At 55.8% G+C, this 13,712-nt stretch overlaps 6 protein-coding genes across 6 annotated transcripts; 4 read left to right on the plus strand and 2 right to left on the minus strand.

The window, feature by feature from the left end:
- Window positions 1–74: 74 nt before the first annotated feature.
- On the minus strand, window positions 75–3,051 carry B0I36DRAFT_128942 (uncharacterized protein). Its single transcript, XM_046148171.1, has 2 exons — window positions 1,485–3,051; window positions 75–1,433 (listed from the first exon to the last, which is right to left on the minus strand). The coding sequence occupies exons 1-2, from the start codon at window positions 2,689–2,691 to the stop codon at window positions 307–309; spliced, it is 2,334 nt and encodes a 777-aa protein (XP_046011450.1). The 5' UTR covers window positions 2,692–3,051; the 3' UTR covers window positions 75–306.
- Window positions 3,052–3,767: 716 nt separating this feature from the next.
- Window positions 3,768–4,452, plus strand: B0I36DRAFT_245203 (uncharacterized protein; the record flags this gene model as incomplete). The annotated part of the gene is made up of 3 exons (XM_046150134.1): window positions 3,768–3,985; window positions 4,037–4,297; window positions 4,368–4,452. The coding sequence occupies 3 exons, from the start codon at window positions 3,768–3,770 to the stop codon at window positions 4,450–4,452; spliced, it is 564 nt and encodes a 187-aa protein (XP_046011451.1).
- Window positions 4,453–4,876: 424 nt separating this feature from the next.
- Window positions 4,877–6,920, plus strand: B0I36DRAFT_290589 (kinase-like domain-containing protein). Its single transcript, XM_046151707.1, has 2 exons — window positions 4,877–5,428; window positions 5,514–6,920. Exons 1-2 carry the CDS (start codon window positions 5,243–5,245, stop codon window positions 6,579–6,581), a joined length of 1,254 nt encoding a protein of 417 aa, XP_046011452.1. The 5' UTR covers window positions 4,877–5,242; the 3' UTR covers window positions 6,582–6,920.
- Window positions 6,921–7,125: 205 nt separating this feature from the next.
- Window positions 7,126–7,938, plus strand: B0I36DRAFT_325165 (uncharacterized protein). The gene has a single exon (XM_046154202.1). The coding sequence runs from the start codon at window positions 7,378–7,380 to the stop codon at window positions 7,915–7,917; it is 540 nt and encodes a 179-aa protein (XP_046011453.1). The 5' UTR covers window positions 7,126–7,377; the 3' UTR covers window positions 7,918–7,938.
- Window positions 7,939–8,831: 893 nt separating this feature from the next.
- On the minus strand, window positions 8,832–10,591 carry B0I36DRAFT_350090 (DNA-directed RNA polymerase I subunit RPA34.5-domain-containing protein; the record flags this gene model as incomplete). Its single annotated transcript, XM_046156854.1, has 3 exons — window positions 8,832–9,424; window positions 9,478–9,791; window positions 9,852–10,591. 3 exons carry the CDS (start codon window positions 10,589–10,591, stop codon window positions 8,832–8,834), a joined length of 1,647 nt encoding a protein of 548 aa, XP_046011454.1.
- A 337-nt stretch (window positions 10,592–10,928) lies between these two features.
- On the plus strand, window positions 10,929–13,596 carry B0I36DRAFT_290595 (uncharacterized protein; the record flags this gene model as incomplete). The annotated part of the gene is made up of 5 exons (XM_046151709.1): window positions 10,929–11,069; window positions 11,128–11,555; window positions 11,618–11,878; window positions 11,938–13,412; window positions 13,473–13,596. The coding sequence occupies exons 2-5, from the start codon at window positions 11,133–11,135 to the stop codon at window positions 13,594–13,596; spliced, it is 2,283 nt and encodes a 760-aa protein (XP_046011455.1). The 5' UTR covers window positions 10,929–11,069; window positions 11,128–11,132.
- Window positions 13,597–13,712: the final 116 nt, after the last annotated feature.

Raw genomic sequence — 13,712 nt, forward strand, 5'->3', positions numbered from 1 at the left:
CCAGTCGCCAAGAAACATACACTGGCATCAAATATGAGTTATGAAGACAAGGCCTCAAAGTCTCGTGGCACAGAAATGATGAGACTATGTCACAAGTGGATGGGTATTTAGAAGTGACCTTGACATCAGTATGCCAGCGCCATAATATCTTGGGTATCTACTTAAGCTCGGAACAAGATCGAATAGCCTTTGATCAATTGTGACCTCATGAGACATTCGAGGGATCGAAACAACGCAACGACGCCCATCCTCCTTGGCTGCACAAGCCCAAGAAGACCTAGGGCTTTCTTGCGATTTGGCTTGAAATTACTGTCGATATCTTGCCAGCTGCGACATAATGTTCTGCACGTGCTGAGCAGAATCTCCTCCTTGAGCTGGAGGGCCATGTGCGCCAGGAGCTGGGGGGTGTCCATATTGGTGTGGGTGGTGCTGTGGATGGAGATGTCCCTGCGGCACAGGAACGTTATTCCCAAGAGCCGCCAGGACAGCGTTCACGTCCACTTGACTACCATTAGCACCCACCAGAGGCTGTCCCGCGCCACCTTGCTGGTTCTGAATGGTTCCTAGTATCTGGTGCAGCGTAGCGTTGTCTAGGGACCCTGGTTGCTGCGGCGCGCCACCTCCGTACGGTTGGGTGGCTGGCGCGGGATAGGGATATTGAGGATGACCGTACGCTTGCGCAGGTTGGACAGGCGGACCAGCAGGAGGATATTGGGGCGCCGGAGGGTAGGGACTAGCACCATAAGGTGCCGCCGCATACTGCGCCGTTTGTGCTCTTGTGCGAGCGACGAGTTGTGCAGCAATATGTGGCTCCAGATCTTGGTATTGATCAAAGCGGACCTTGTCACGACCAGCAGATCGATCAAACACCTGCAATGGTATTCTACCATATTGCTGGGCACGAAAGTCCAACTCCGTCACCGCATGAACGCCTTCAATGATTTGCCGCTGAATAACGGCATCGCGCGGAAATCGTGGGTTGAGGAACATAACATCAACCCGAAGTCCAACGTCAGAGAAGGCACGTTGAACCCAGCCTACAAAGTCCCGCTCTACTTCTTGGAGCAGCAGGAACTGGACATCAGGCACTTCACTTCCATAACGTCGTGGAATGTCGAGGGAAGACTCCGAGTCTTGACGCCTCCGCGGGCTGGGGCTCCGGCGACGATAGGCCTCGTAGTTCTGGTTGCCATATCCGGGCGACCGTGAGCGGCCCCGAGAACCGTACCGTCCACCATCAAATCGTGAGGGTTCACCGTAGGAGCCTTGCTGCCGCTGGCCGCCTCGGCCGTGTGGTGGCGAATCTCGTCCTGGGCGGTAGTCGTCTCTTTTCGGTTTGGCTGTCTCGGCACTTTCACGCCTGTCGCTTTTGCCTCTGCTGCCCCTGCGGTCCCCATCTTCATTCCGTTTCTGTGTCCGGGAGAATTCCAGGTCTTACTGTGTTAGTCCTTGTTCCGTGCTAAGAGTTGGGGAATAGTGCTTACTGATCTTACGGCCTTTGATTTCTCTACCCTGAAGATTGTTCATCGCAGCTTGGCCTTCTTGCTGCGTGTGGTACTGCACAAAGCCAAACGCTTGCTTCAAGGAAATCTGCGCCAAGCGACCAAATGGAGAAAAGATATCGAACACTTCCCGCTTTGATACACGTTCACTGGACAGGTTTCCGATAAAGAGACGAGAGCCATCCGGGAACCTATCCCATTTAGCATCCGCCACGTACTTTCGCTCTTCTTGTTGGAACGTGTCCCAGTTCTGCAGGCCTTGTCCATGCTGGTGGCTCGATATACCAGGATCAGATCCAGACCCCCGGCTTGCAGACGATCCAGCAAGCAGAGACTGGGGGACTTGTGGAAGTGCATCTACCGGCATAGGAGGCCGAGGCGGCAGGGTAGACGGCTTAGATGCGGCGGAAATGCCTGCACCGCTCTGCTGAGCACCCTGTAGTCCCGGCACGGGAGCGACGACAGGCTGCGTGGCGCTCGATCCGGTTCGTGCTTTTTCGTGATCCGTAACGTCTGTTGATGAGGCATTATCATCACTTGGGACTGTAAGACTGCCTTTCTCGACAGACTTTTGGTGCCGCTCCTCCGTAGCTCCCCCTGTGGGAACTGACAGTTTGGCATCCAGGGAAAGCACCGAGCCGTCGTCCCTGGCACTGAGTGCATTATCAACATCACTCGGCTTGTCGCTGGTATGAGGAGATGCCTCAGGGTCTCCGTCCGATTGTATGGCACCGTGAACAACTACGGTGATAGGACTTCTGCCAGCAGACGTTTCTTCGCCCAAACTTTCAGGCCGTTCTGGTGAATCGGCAGCGCTCTCTTCACCATTCCTCTGCTCAGGGACCTGATCGGCATCATCTGGCGTGGGTCCACCCTCGGAAGCTCCACCGTCCTCCTGTTGAAGAGCCTGTGTCGTATCCGATTCATTGGCTTCCTGTGCGGGGTTATTCTCGACGACAGCATTCGAAGGGGCCACCGTGCTTGCTTCTATCCCGTTGGCTGCCCCTTGTTCGTGGTTCTGAATGGGCAAAGAGGCCGCCTCTGAGGTCTGTAGAGCCGTCATGGCATCAAAATGGTCAACCTGCTCCTGCAGTGCAGGGACTACAACGGGGGACGAGGGATGTAGAGGGCTGGGAGATACGGGAGAAAGATCGGCTGTAGCCAGCAGGGGCGGCGTTTTGTCAGTCATCAATGCAGATGGCGAGGGCGATTCTTCGCGCGGATCTAGGTGGGAAGCTAGGCCTGCGCCGTACGCCTCAACAAGGGACACAAGTCTGCCTCAAAGTTGGGGGTGGATGGATGTTAGGGCAGATTAGCACCTCAAAAGTAGTCTGATGGCGAGGGCCGGCACCCTGGATTGGCGACGGAGGTGATTATATATCACGCGAAGAGGGCTTAGAGCAGATTGCAGCTGACTGTGGGTGTGGTTGAAGACGCTGGAAGCCAGGCACCAGATGGAGAAGGGCAGATGTGCTCTTGGGGTTGGATAGGCAATATTACAACGGTAACGGTCGAGGGGTCGCGGCTCGAGAGCCTGGGAGGGCTGGATCTGTTTGTTGACGTGTTCGGCGGTGGCCAGTAGTAGTCTTGGCGCAGCAACGGTGGCACTGAAGTGTCTGGATCACGAAGGAGATCCTGAAGGCTTCTGGCTGTAGGGCGAGCCTCAGGAGGCGGTTTGTGTCGCGAAGTCGGTGGCGGTCAGACAGGCGGGGGTCTCGTCAAGGCAGACAGAGCAACAAACGACGGGGCTGATTGGGGTGGATGAGGGCTTGATTGTCTAGAGACGAGTAACTCTGAAGGAACAGCCAATACCGGCGCCGAATAAAACGAATGGCGGGAGGACAGGTGCTTAGTCCGTCGTGGTTGACCAGGGCACGCAAAGGCGCGATGCTGGTGATGAGTGAGTGGTGATGGTGATTATGGGAGAAACCCAGGCCGAGGGGACCACGCTGGAGGGGCAGCTTTTCAGCTCTGCCAGGAGGAGCTCTGGGCTTTCGCATCCTCCAGGGCTTGGCTTGCGCAGCCTGGCATGCCAAGGCGGGACCCTGCAAGCACAAGCGGCGCTGGATCAGATCCGCAACGCAACTCATCCGTCAACATAAGGTGCATCCATCGCTTTGGCCAATGTCTGCGTTGACAAAACGTGTTGCGGTCTCGTGTGATGTGGGCAGCAGAAGCTCATGGCATAAGAATTGCTTATGAGTTCGGATTTCTACCACAGCACGCGTCGTTTATGCATGATCTGGGCCAGCTGTGTCACCGCAGATGATCCAATCCTTCGCTAGGCGGCACGTCGTGCCGCGTGGAGTGTTGCCATCGATTTGCAAACGTGCGCTCCAGACCCAGCCCTTTGAGGCTGGCTATGATCAGGAGGAACTTCGGGAAGCCCGCGAGTGGCATACCACCTTTACAGAGGCGAAGCTGCCTCGGGGCGAGACGACCTTTTCGCGATCAAGCGGTCCCGGGGGTCAGCATGTGAACAAGTTCGTTGCTTCCGTCCAAGCCACAAGATCCCGACAGCTGATGGAGAATAGAACCGAGAGCAAGGCCACCACGTCATGGTCTATCAGTGAGCTGTCTCGCTGCCTCCCGAAGATCCTGCATCAAACTTTGAGACAGTCAAAGTACTACGTCAAGCGTAGCGACTCGATATTGGTTCAGGCCCAAACACAGCGGAGTCGGGCTGCAAACAGTGACGAGAATCGGGGAAAGCTGATGGAGGAGATTCAGCGCATGTACAAGGAGCTTGTACCGGGAGTGACTAGCTCGGAGACGAAGAAGAAGCATGCGACCATGTAGGTTGTACCACGGATTGGTCGGCGGGACTTGTGCAAGCTCCTGAGCGTGTGGCTGACTTGGATACAGAGCGAAAGCTTTTCATGATACCAGGGTCAAGGCGAAAAAGCACCATAGTGCCAAGAAGGCCTCGAGGAAAGGTCCATCTGAGTAACGTGCCATGTGGGAAGAGGCTCTCGAGAAATGTCGGGAGTATAGAAACATCAAAGGTTGCTCCAGTCAATGCCCGTCCTTCAAGTCAGCTGGGATTGAAGGATGCACGCTGTAAGGACTGCTTTCCCATGGTTTGGGGAGACTGCATGCACAGCAACAAGTGTGCCCAAGTCGATCACGATAAGGCTCGACCAAAGAATTCCCATGTGGAAAACTACTCTGAGCAGGGAATACTACACAATCCAGGGCCCAGCCTCGACCTACGAAAGAAGACCCATGGATCGGCGTGATCCCGCGATAACCTCTCACAACGGCCGCCCTGGAGGACTCCCACCCTGGATGGTTACTGCTGACCCACCCACATGCTGGCGTTCGTGCTGGCGAGCCCCTCCCACGCGCCCGTTGCTCAAGTGCTTGTCTGGAGCCCCGCCGTTTTACCCTGCAGCCCTGAACGTCCGGTAAACTCTCTGCTCAAGTGCCATCCAAGCGTCGACTGAGTGGCCTCACCTCCACCTGCAGGCGGACCCTGCGCTTTCCTAGCCTCCTTGCGCAGTCCTTCGAGCTGACGCAGCTACTTCTTCCATCTTTCCTGCCGTGCGCATCCCTTCAGTGTCGCTCGTCCACCTTGTCCTCTCCATATCAATTCTGCCTGGCCCCTTTCACGGAGCGCACTGGTGAAGACCCAACTGCCGAGTTCGTACCATCGACTATCAAAGGTCTGCTCGACTCGGACGGGCTCGACCAGAACGGCCCCGCCTTCGCGACAAAACTGCATCGCGCCGGCGAACAAGATGAGCAAAGCAGCCGATGGCCAGAACGGCTCCCAGACGCAGACCCAGCCTTGTCAGTACAAGGTGGGGAAGACACTAGGAGCCGGATCATATTCTGTGGTCAAAGAATGTGTTCACATCGAGACTGGGCGCTACTATGCTGCCAAGGTCATCAACAAGCGCCTGATGCTGGGGCGTGAGCACATGGTTTGTCTCTCAGGACCTCCAGGTTTCTGCCGCGCAAGCCAAACTACTTGGGGCTCCATCGCTGACGTTCTGGTTGCCATTGTAGGTTCGAAACGAGATTGCCGTGCTCAAAAGAGTGTCTATCGGTCACCAGAATATCCTTACGCTCGTCGACTACTTTGCAACCATGAACAACCTGTACCTCATTACGGACCTGGCTCTTGGTGGTGAACTCTTCGACCGCATCTGCCGCAAAGGCTCGTACTATGAGTCGGATGCGGCAGATCTGATTCGGGCGACCCTGTCGGCGGTCGCTTACCTACACGACAATGGCATAGTTCACCGCGATCTCAAGCCAGAAAACCTCCTCTTCCGCACCCCAGAAGATAACGCTGATCTTCTTATTGCCGACTTTGGCCTATCACGCATCATGGACGAGGACCAGTTTCACGTTCTCACAACGACCTGCGGAACACCAGGGTACATGGCACCGGAGATCTTCAAAAAGACGGGGCACGGCAAGCCTGTTGACATTTGGGCCATGGGCGTCATCACATATTTTTTGCTGTGCGGGTACACACCGTTCGACAGAGATAGCGACTTTGAAGAGATGCAAGCCATCCTCAACGCCGACTACAGCTTCCAGCCGACCGAGTACTGGCGCGGTGTCAGCGATCATGCCAAGGACTTCATCAATCGCTGTCTCACAGTGGACCCGAATAAGAGAATGACAGCCCACGAGGCGCTCTCGCACAAATTCGTCGCCGGCTACAGCCTCAGTCCGGATGGTGACAAAGGGCAGAATCTGTTGCCTGTTGTTAAGAAGAACTTCAATGCCCGCAAGACATTACATGCTGCCATCGACACAGTCCGCGCAATTAATAAGCTCCGCGAAGGCCAGAACAGCCATCTCATGGATGGCAGCAAGTCTGCTGAGCCAGACAGAGGGGCGGCACCCGCTGGAAAGGACAGCGGCGTGTCTCTCAGTAAAGGGGACTCTGGGTATTCCACAAGTGGAGGCGTTGACGTTGAGATGGGGGGTATGGATGGTGTGCCATCAAGTCTTAGACCAGGCCAGGCGGTCAACAAGGTTGTGGAAACGTCGAAAGGCCTGTGGCAGTCTGGTCAAGACAGTTCAAAGGGTTTGTGGCAAGCGAGCCAGGCTAGGAGGTGATGGCACCTGGGCAGCAGGTCACACCGACTCGCGTTTGGTACATGACTTTGGCACAGGTGGGCAGTTGGGATATCGCTAGGACTTTGGGGTTGCAGCTCGCCCTCGATCACAGGAAGATGCTAGCAGGACGAAAGCACCTACCAGGCTGGTGGATCCGGTTTGCTGGCAACCCTACAATGGCTGCGACTGGATGACCGCGCCTTGGTGTCCAGGCTAAGCAGAACTCCTTGGATCGATGACGAATGGACAGCAGGACTGTTGGAAACAAGCTCATGACCACGTTAATCAGCGTCATTCTACATATTTACTTACAATGATACACCATATTCTGCCTAGAGCTGAGAAGAGATGGTTACTTGTGCTACCCGACCAATCCATTGCCATGTTCCGTAAGCGCTGGCGCCAGGTGGACTAGACGTGGACCTACCAACTCAGGTGATTGGTGAGTGCCCGGCTGTCCGGCTGGACGCGAGCGATCTCGGGGAACTCCACCTCCGCATGTCAGCCGATAGGACCCCGTTCCCCACTTGGGCCGAGTCACTCCTCGGCTGGGCTTTATGACAACCGGGGCCTACAAATCGTGAAAGTCATTATCTTCGAGAATTGCCAAAAGGTCGTAGTCCCATGACCTGGTTCCCAACCGAATTTTAAGTCGTTTACAAGTTCGACCACGGCTGTGCCCAACGTCACACTTTGAGATCCCGCACGTGCCCAGGAGGCCCAACGTTACAGACATCATTTGGGACATCCGTATATTGTCTACCGCAACAATAGAACCCACAAAAAGGCCGCAGCGATGGGTGTCTTTTACGAAACGGTCCCCGACTTCCTCATGACTTGGATCGCCAAGCAAAAAGTATTCTGGGTCGCCACGGCACCGCTCATGGGCCAGGGCCACGTCAACGTGAGCCCCAAGGGCGGCGCGACGGACCACGAGACCTTTGGCCTGCTCGACGACAAGACGTTCTGGTACCTCGACATGACGGGCTCCGGGTCCGAGACGATCAGCCACCTCTACGAGCCCGGGAACGGGCGGATCACAGTCATGCTCAACGCGTTCGAGGGGGCGCCCAAGATTGTGCGGCTCTGGGGCAAGGGCCGGGTCCTGGAGAGCGGGACGCCAGAGTTTGCCAGGTTTGTGGAGGACAACAAGGTGTTTACGCCGACGGGGACGAGGAGCATCATCCTCGTGGACGTGCATCAGGTCGGCAGCTCGTGCGGGTACTCGGTCCCGCTGTTCGACTTCAAGGAGCACCGCGATGTGCTGTTGAATCATTTCGCCAAGAAGAATGCGCGGTTCGAGGCGGGGAATGAGGAGGAGAGCATGGAACGGTGAGTCTTGAACCCCCCCCCCCCCTAAACAACCCTGCGAAGGAAACTCCTCTATACGCTCGCGTTGAGATGCGCAGTGTGAAGGGTGAATCGGTAGTGACGAGACCATGGCTTGCTGATTGGCATCTGTTTAGGTACTGGGCGTACAAGAATGCCTGGAGCATTGACAACTTGCCCAGCATGAAGCAAGGGCAGCAGACTGGCCAGGCAGAGCACGTCACCCCCCTCAAGAAGATGGTCGGGCCTCATGCACCCCCACTGCCAACATACGGTTCCAGCTGGTCTCTGTCGCCGGCTTCGGCGATCTTGTCTGCGCATTCGAGCCTCACGGTTGGTCAAGTCGGTCTGGTAACAGTTGGCACTTTCCTCTTGGGTATTGGTTTCGCTACATGTCTACCTCGGAATGCCGTGTCCGGTTCCTGGCTCTTCAAGTGAATGGTGAGAACCGACGAATGGCGACGATGAAATGATCGAGATATGTACACACAATTGCTCTCTCATGCGCCTGATTCTTCCCCAAACACTAGTTGCAATTATGACAATGGGCTGAGAGCGGGCCTATGTCTCATAAATAGCCGCATGCCGCAGCACTCGGCAAGCTCTAACGTGCTGAAAATCGTTTCTGAACGCACACGCAGTCAGTTCAAGCCGATCCTTGCGAAGTGACCCTGCCAAGTTGTCATTGGAGGCGAATAGAGTCCACCCCATGAAGAACAGCGGGATGTTCGCTGGCGTCATGGGAGAACAGATCCTTGACCCTTCTGGCATGATTCAATGGACCGATCACACACGGCGGGTGCCCGCTGAGGACGGCCTCGGTCCCATGCTCCTCTTTTTCCGAAACTCCTTGCGCGCTTCTTTCGCTGTGCCTCCCTCGGAATGTTTGGCGTTGCCCGTTCCTGACCTACGGAAGCCTTCCTATGACTTCTTGAACGGAACAGCCGGGGCAGGTACTGGTGTCTGAGTCTTGGCGGTGCTCGGTGCTTTTGACACAGCTGCCTTGGGCTTCTTCGCCTTCTTGGTTTTCGAGGGCGTGCTGGCGGCAACAGAAGCACCACCCACGCTGGGTGGCGGAATTGGTGTCTCGTTCTTGCCGGCACCTAGCGAGACCTGCGAGCTCGGAACTGGCGTCGAGGCCGAGGCACTAGACTTCTGCCTCTTCGCAGCAGTATCCGATGAGACCGTGGCTGCGGCCGTCTTGCGCTTCAGCGTAGCAGTAGGCTTGGCCGCGGCGGCTGCTGCGGGTGCATCTGCCATCTCCTCGTCCGAGTCGCTCCCTGACTCTTCGTCGGAGCTCGATGTGGCCGCATTCTGTGATACAGACGGAGCCGACGCCGCGGGCAATCTGGGAACTCCGATAGGCGTGAAACGTGGCCGCAGACCTTCGGGTTGCTGCCGAACGGTTCTGGGCTTGATAGCGTAGCTATCCGTGGCAGTGGAACTGTCACCACCATCGGGTCCGAACTTAACCTGACGCCGGATGTGGACAGCGGAGTCAATCGGGCGTTTGACTATGAGCTTTGTTAGCAAATTATGCCCATCCGCAATGATTAGTGTTACGTACTGCCGTGGTATTGATTGCCGGCCTTGGTCGGGATGAACAGCTGAACTTGAGAATTGACAGCTTGAGATTCGAGATCAATGCCATAGGCATCGCCACCGTGCTGCAGGATCGCGCGACCGGACTGGGCGTCCGCGAGATCTATCTCTAGCTCTTGCAGGACAGTGATTGGCAACGACGCGGGTGCTGTGAAGTACCAGACCTGCTTGCCCTCCAGCTGGGCAGAGCTGAGGAAGTCCGCGACCTCCTTGCCCGGGTCGTTGGAGTTAGCTTTCCGGATCGTGAAATTGCTGGATTCGAGCCAGTTGGGGCGAGAGCTGCAATTATGTTAGTGGTCGACTCTTTAAGGGGGGAAAATGTCTGCCGTATGAACTTACACTGTGGCTCCAGCGACACCGTTGGATTTAGTCACTGCTGCACCCGCTTCGGCGTCATTCTCCTCGTCGGATTCAGAGTCAGCCTCAGAGCCAGACTCTTCCTCACTAGACTCGTGCGCAGGTGCGCTGGCCTTAGTAGTAGCAGGAGCCACTTTCTTGGCCGCAACAGCAGCCTGAGCTGGTTTTGTCGTGATCTTTGCGCCCTCGGCTTGCTCATCCTCCTCCTCGCTATCACTCTCAGACTCTTCCTCACTTTCGCTGGAGCTCGAGCTGCTTTCAGCCTCATCATTCTTGGTAGCCTTAGCCGCAACGGCAGCAGGCACTCCCCGGGTCTTCGTCTCGGACTCGGACTCTTCGCTTGATTCTGAGTCCTCCTCCGAATCCGATTCAGAGTCGGAGTCTGGTGCCGCGGACTTGGCCGGTGGAGGCTTTGACGGTGTCGTCGCGGCAGCTTTGTTGCCATTGACTGCCGGGGCAGGGTTTGACTTGCTCGCGGATTTCGCTTGAAGCTTCTTGCGCTCGGCCGCGAGGTCGAGCTCGGCGTCGCTATCGCTGCCGCTGCCACTGTCATCGCTGTCGGAATCGCTGTCGCTGGAGTCTGAATCTGCTTGGGCTTGGGCAGCGAAGCCCTTCTTGGCCTGGCCGATGCTGGCTTGCAGGCCACTGGCCGAAGACTTCTTCTGGTCCTTCACTGCAGCAGCCATGCTGGTCAGGGAGGCGACCTTGGCACGAGGAGCCATTGCGCCGGATGCGCTTTGCGATTGATTGGTGTCAGAGAGTTTCTGGGGGATGTGGGCGTAGAGGGATGAGTTTGTCGTCGAGGTGAGGCGATCGTGAGTGGTGCGCGGGTTGTTGAGTGATGGTTGCGGCTTCGGATGCGCAATCGACGTTGCTGGGGCAGGGCAAAAGCAAGCGCAAGCCTCGAGTGCAGATGCGGGTTGGCTGCGCAGAGGGTGGAATTTATTTTTTTAGTGGAGACGCGTCCAGCCTCGCGCCGGCCAGGGCGCTGCAAGGTTCCACCAAGGTTGATGGTGAAGCACTTTAGCATGGGGATCGCTCAGTGCAAAGAGTGCGTAAGAAATCTTTCGATACTGTGCAAGCACGCATGTCTTATTCATCCTGGACGTCAACGGCCTTGCCTCATACCACGGCCGGCGTTGTAAGGTCTCAATCCCCGGCATCGGAACGCTGGAGGCTGTTGGACGGGGTATGATGTCGGTGCGTAACTTCATGTCCCTCGTTTGAATGTGTCCGATCGTACTGAGTCTGGCTACAGTTGAAATGAGTGCATTCGCTCTCCGCAAGAGGCTTCTAGAAAGCCAAGACGAGTCCTCTTCGCCAGGGACCAGCCCCAGTCCTGTAGTGTCTGCCATAAATGACACAAACCCACCTCAAGCAGCCAGAAGCCCCCGGAAAACAGGCTCGAGGCAGAAAAGAGCTCGCAAGGATGGCCAGCAAGGCCAAGTGCAGGAGGCAGCGCTACAGCTTGTCCCGCCACTGGGTAGCACCATTTCTGTCGTAAACCAGACGCAGCCACTTGGACAGGATGACCTGGACGGAGTCAATACTCCTCCGTTGGAAACTGTACCAACCGTGCAGGAACCGGCACAGCCAGCAACCATATTGTCAACTTACAGTCCCTCCAAGGCAAATTACCGAAGGCACAAAGACGGCACAACAGTAATCACATTTTGTGAGGGTGAGGTTCGTAGCATGAAAGAATCTACAGGGTTTCAGGAACTCTTCAGGCTAACGTACGTTTACAGCGCCTTGTCATCCTTGGCAATTACGGCATTCGCCTGAGGTCTGGCAGAATCACAATAAATGGTGCTGCTCTTGGCCCTGAGTCCAGTATTGCATGGGTTGACGCGCCTCAGTGCTATGCTCTACCAGTGATGAGGGCAGTGGATGACGCTGTTGTTGAACTTCATTCCCACCTCGCGAACAAGCCTGTTCGTCACCTGGCCTCAATCTCACCAATGTTTCGCGGTTTGTGGCTGGACGATGCTGGGTCAACCTTCAAGATCGTGAGTAGCCATCCTTGAATTCTACCGAGGTACACCCATTAAGACACTACCATTTGCAGGTCAAAACCTCCTCGGATGGCCCGAAACGAACTCTGTTACAAGATTTGGTTTCTCCGCCAGAATGGAACCGCGAGATCGCCAGGATCTCGAAAGCGGCGAGTCCTGATCGCAGTACGATCATGGTTACTGGACCCAAATCTTCGGGTAAATCGACATTCGGCAAGATGCTTGCCAATCGCATCATCTCGGAAATGAGTCTAGGGAGGTCAGGATTCAGATCCAGAACAGGCCTAGCGATCTTGGATCTTGACCCAGGACAGCCAGAATATGGAGGTCCTGGTCAAATTAGCCTCGTACACATCCAGGGACCAGTTCTGGGACCTTCCTTCACTAGGCCGATCCCGTTGCAAGCCATTCAGACCATCAGAGCCCACACTCTGGCCTCTATATCTCCGGCTTCGGATCCGGAACTATATCTGGAAGCCGCCAATGACCTCTACACGCACTACCGGAACACTCTCGGCTCTTCATCTTTGATCATCAATACGCCAGGCTGGATACAGGGCACTGGCCTGGACCTTCTGGTATCTCTCATCGGTGACCTCCGCCCCAGCGAGGTTGTGTACATGTCGCAGACAGGGCCATCTGACACAGTCGAAGGTCTGTCCATAGCATGCAAAAACGTAACCTTCACAATGTTGCCGTCAAGCACAACATCGCTGGCCGCAAGATCAGCCGCCCAGCTGCGCTCAATGCAGCTCATGTCCTACTTCCACGTTGAGCACAATGGAGACAATAAGGCATTGAACAAAGCGTCAAATAGCCCTGGCACTAAAGCGCCGTATTGCTGGATCTCTACGCCATTGACTCATGTGCCTCCTTGGGAAGTGGGCTACGGACCACAAGAAGGCAGTGGCATAGCCGGCATCATATGCTACGATTATCAAGCACCACCAGCGCTTCTTGCTGACGCGATCAACGGCAACATCCTCGCCATTGTCGAAGTCGAGGACGTTCGAGCTTTTCGCGAAATCACCGCCACGGAGGATGATTCCTTGACGTCCGGGAACGTTGAAACTAACAATGTCCCCGCAAGCGAAATGGACATTGACCCACCATCCACATCTTCACCCCTACAAACTCTGATCAAATCCCTCGTATACCCAACACCAGAAGGTCTCCCGCTTCTCGACACACGCGGAGCAACTTTGGATCCGCAGTACTCGCGCTTCATTGGCCTCGCACTAGTCCGAGGTATCGACAAGGCCAGCCAGACCCTGCAGCTCATCACGCCCGTTTCTAGCAGTGAGTTGGACCGTGCCTTCACTGCTGAGGAGGGACACAAGCTCGTGCTGGTGAGTGGCAAATTTGACACACCGTCCTGGGCATACACGGAGGACTTCTACCACCACGCTGCCGCGCAGAGGCGTGACACAGGCGGTAAAGCTACAGCAGGCGCTACTACTAGCAATGTTGCAAGTGGCGATGATTCAGATGAACATGGCGATCAGGGGTCTGATGAGGAGCTGGAGGAGTTCAGCGTCAGCATGGGGGATGTGGAGTTGATAAAGCCAGACTATATCACTGCATCCAGCACCGTCACCCCTACGAACACGCCGTGGATCGAGGAACTCAAGGGCAGTCAGAAGCGTGGTATCGCGTCTAAAGTCTGGCGGGTCAGACGTGATCTCGGCCGCTCGAATAATGCTGGCGACTGACTGGGTTTTGGTCTTGTTGCATGTAAGCGCTCGCGCGTTATGATGTCCTGCTCAGTTAGGGTCATGATTGGATATCTGGATAGTCTCTATTGGGGGATCAATGAAGAAGCATTGTT

Source organism: Microdochium trichocladiopsis (assembly GCF_020744255.1).
Source record: "Microdochium trichocladiopsis strain MPI-CAGE-CH-0230 chromosome Unknown B0I36scaffold_6, whole genome shotgun sequence".
Taxonomy (NCBI): Eukaryota; Fungi; Ascomycota; class Sordariomycetes; order Xylariales; family Microdochiaceae; genus Microdochium; species Microdochium trichocladiopsis.

What these genes read in the sequence shown, in the direction of transcription:
- B0I36DRAFT_128942 (XM_046148171.1), bottom strand. Translation starts at nt 2,691, where the DNA reads ATGACTGACAAAACGCCGCCCCTGCTGGCTACAGCCGATCTTTCTCCC. An exon ending in AATCAAAGGCCGTAAGATCA is followed by an intron (nt 1,434 to 1,484) that starts GTAAGCACTATT and finishes TAACACAGTAAG; the next exon opens with ACCTGGAATTCTCCCGGACA.
- B0I36DRAFT_325165 (XM_046154202.1), top strand. Translation starts at nt 7,378, where the DNA reads ATGGGTGTCTTTTACGAAACGGTCCCCGACTTCCTCATGACTTGGATC.
- B0I36DRAFT_290589 (XM_046151707.1), top strand. Translation starts at nt 5,243, where the DNA reads ATGAGCAAAGCAGCCGATGGCCAGAACGGCTCCCAGACGCAGACCCAG. An exon ending in TGCTGGGGCGTGAGCACATG is followed by an intron (nt 5,429 to 5,513) that starts GTTTGTCTCTCA and finishes TTGCCATTGTAG; the next exon opens with GTTCGAAACGAGATTGCCGT.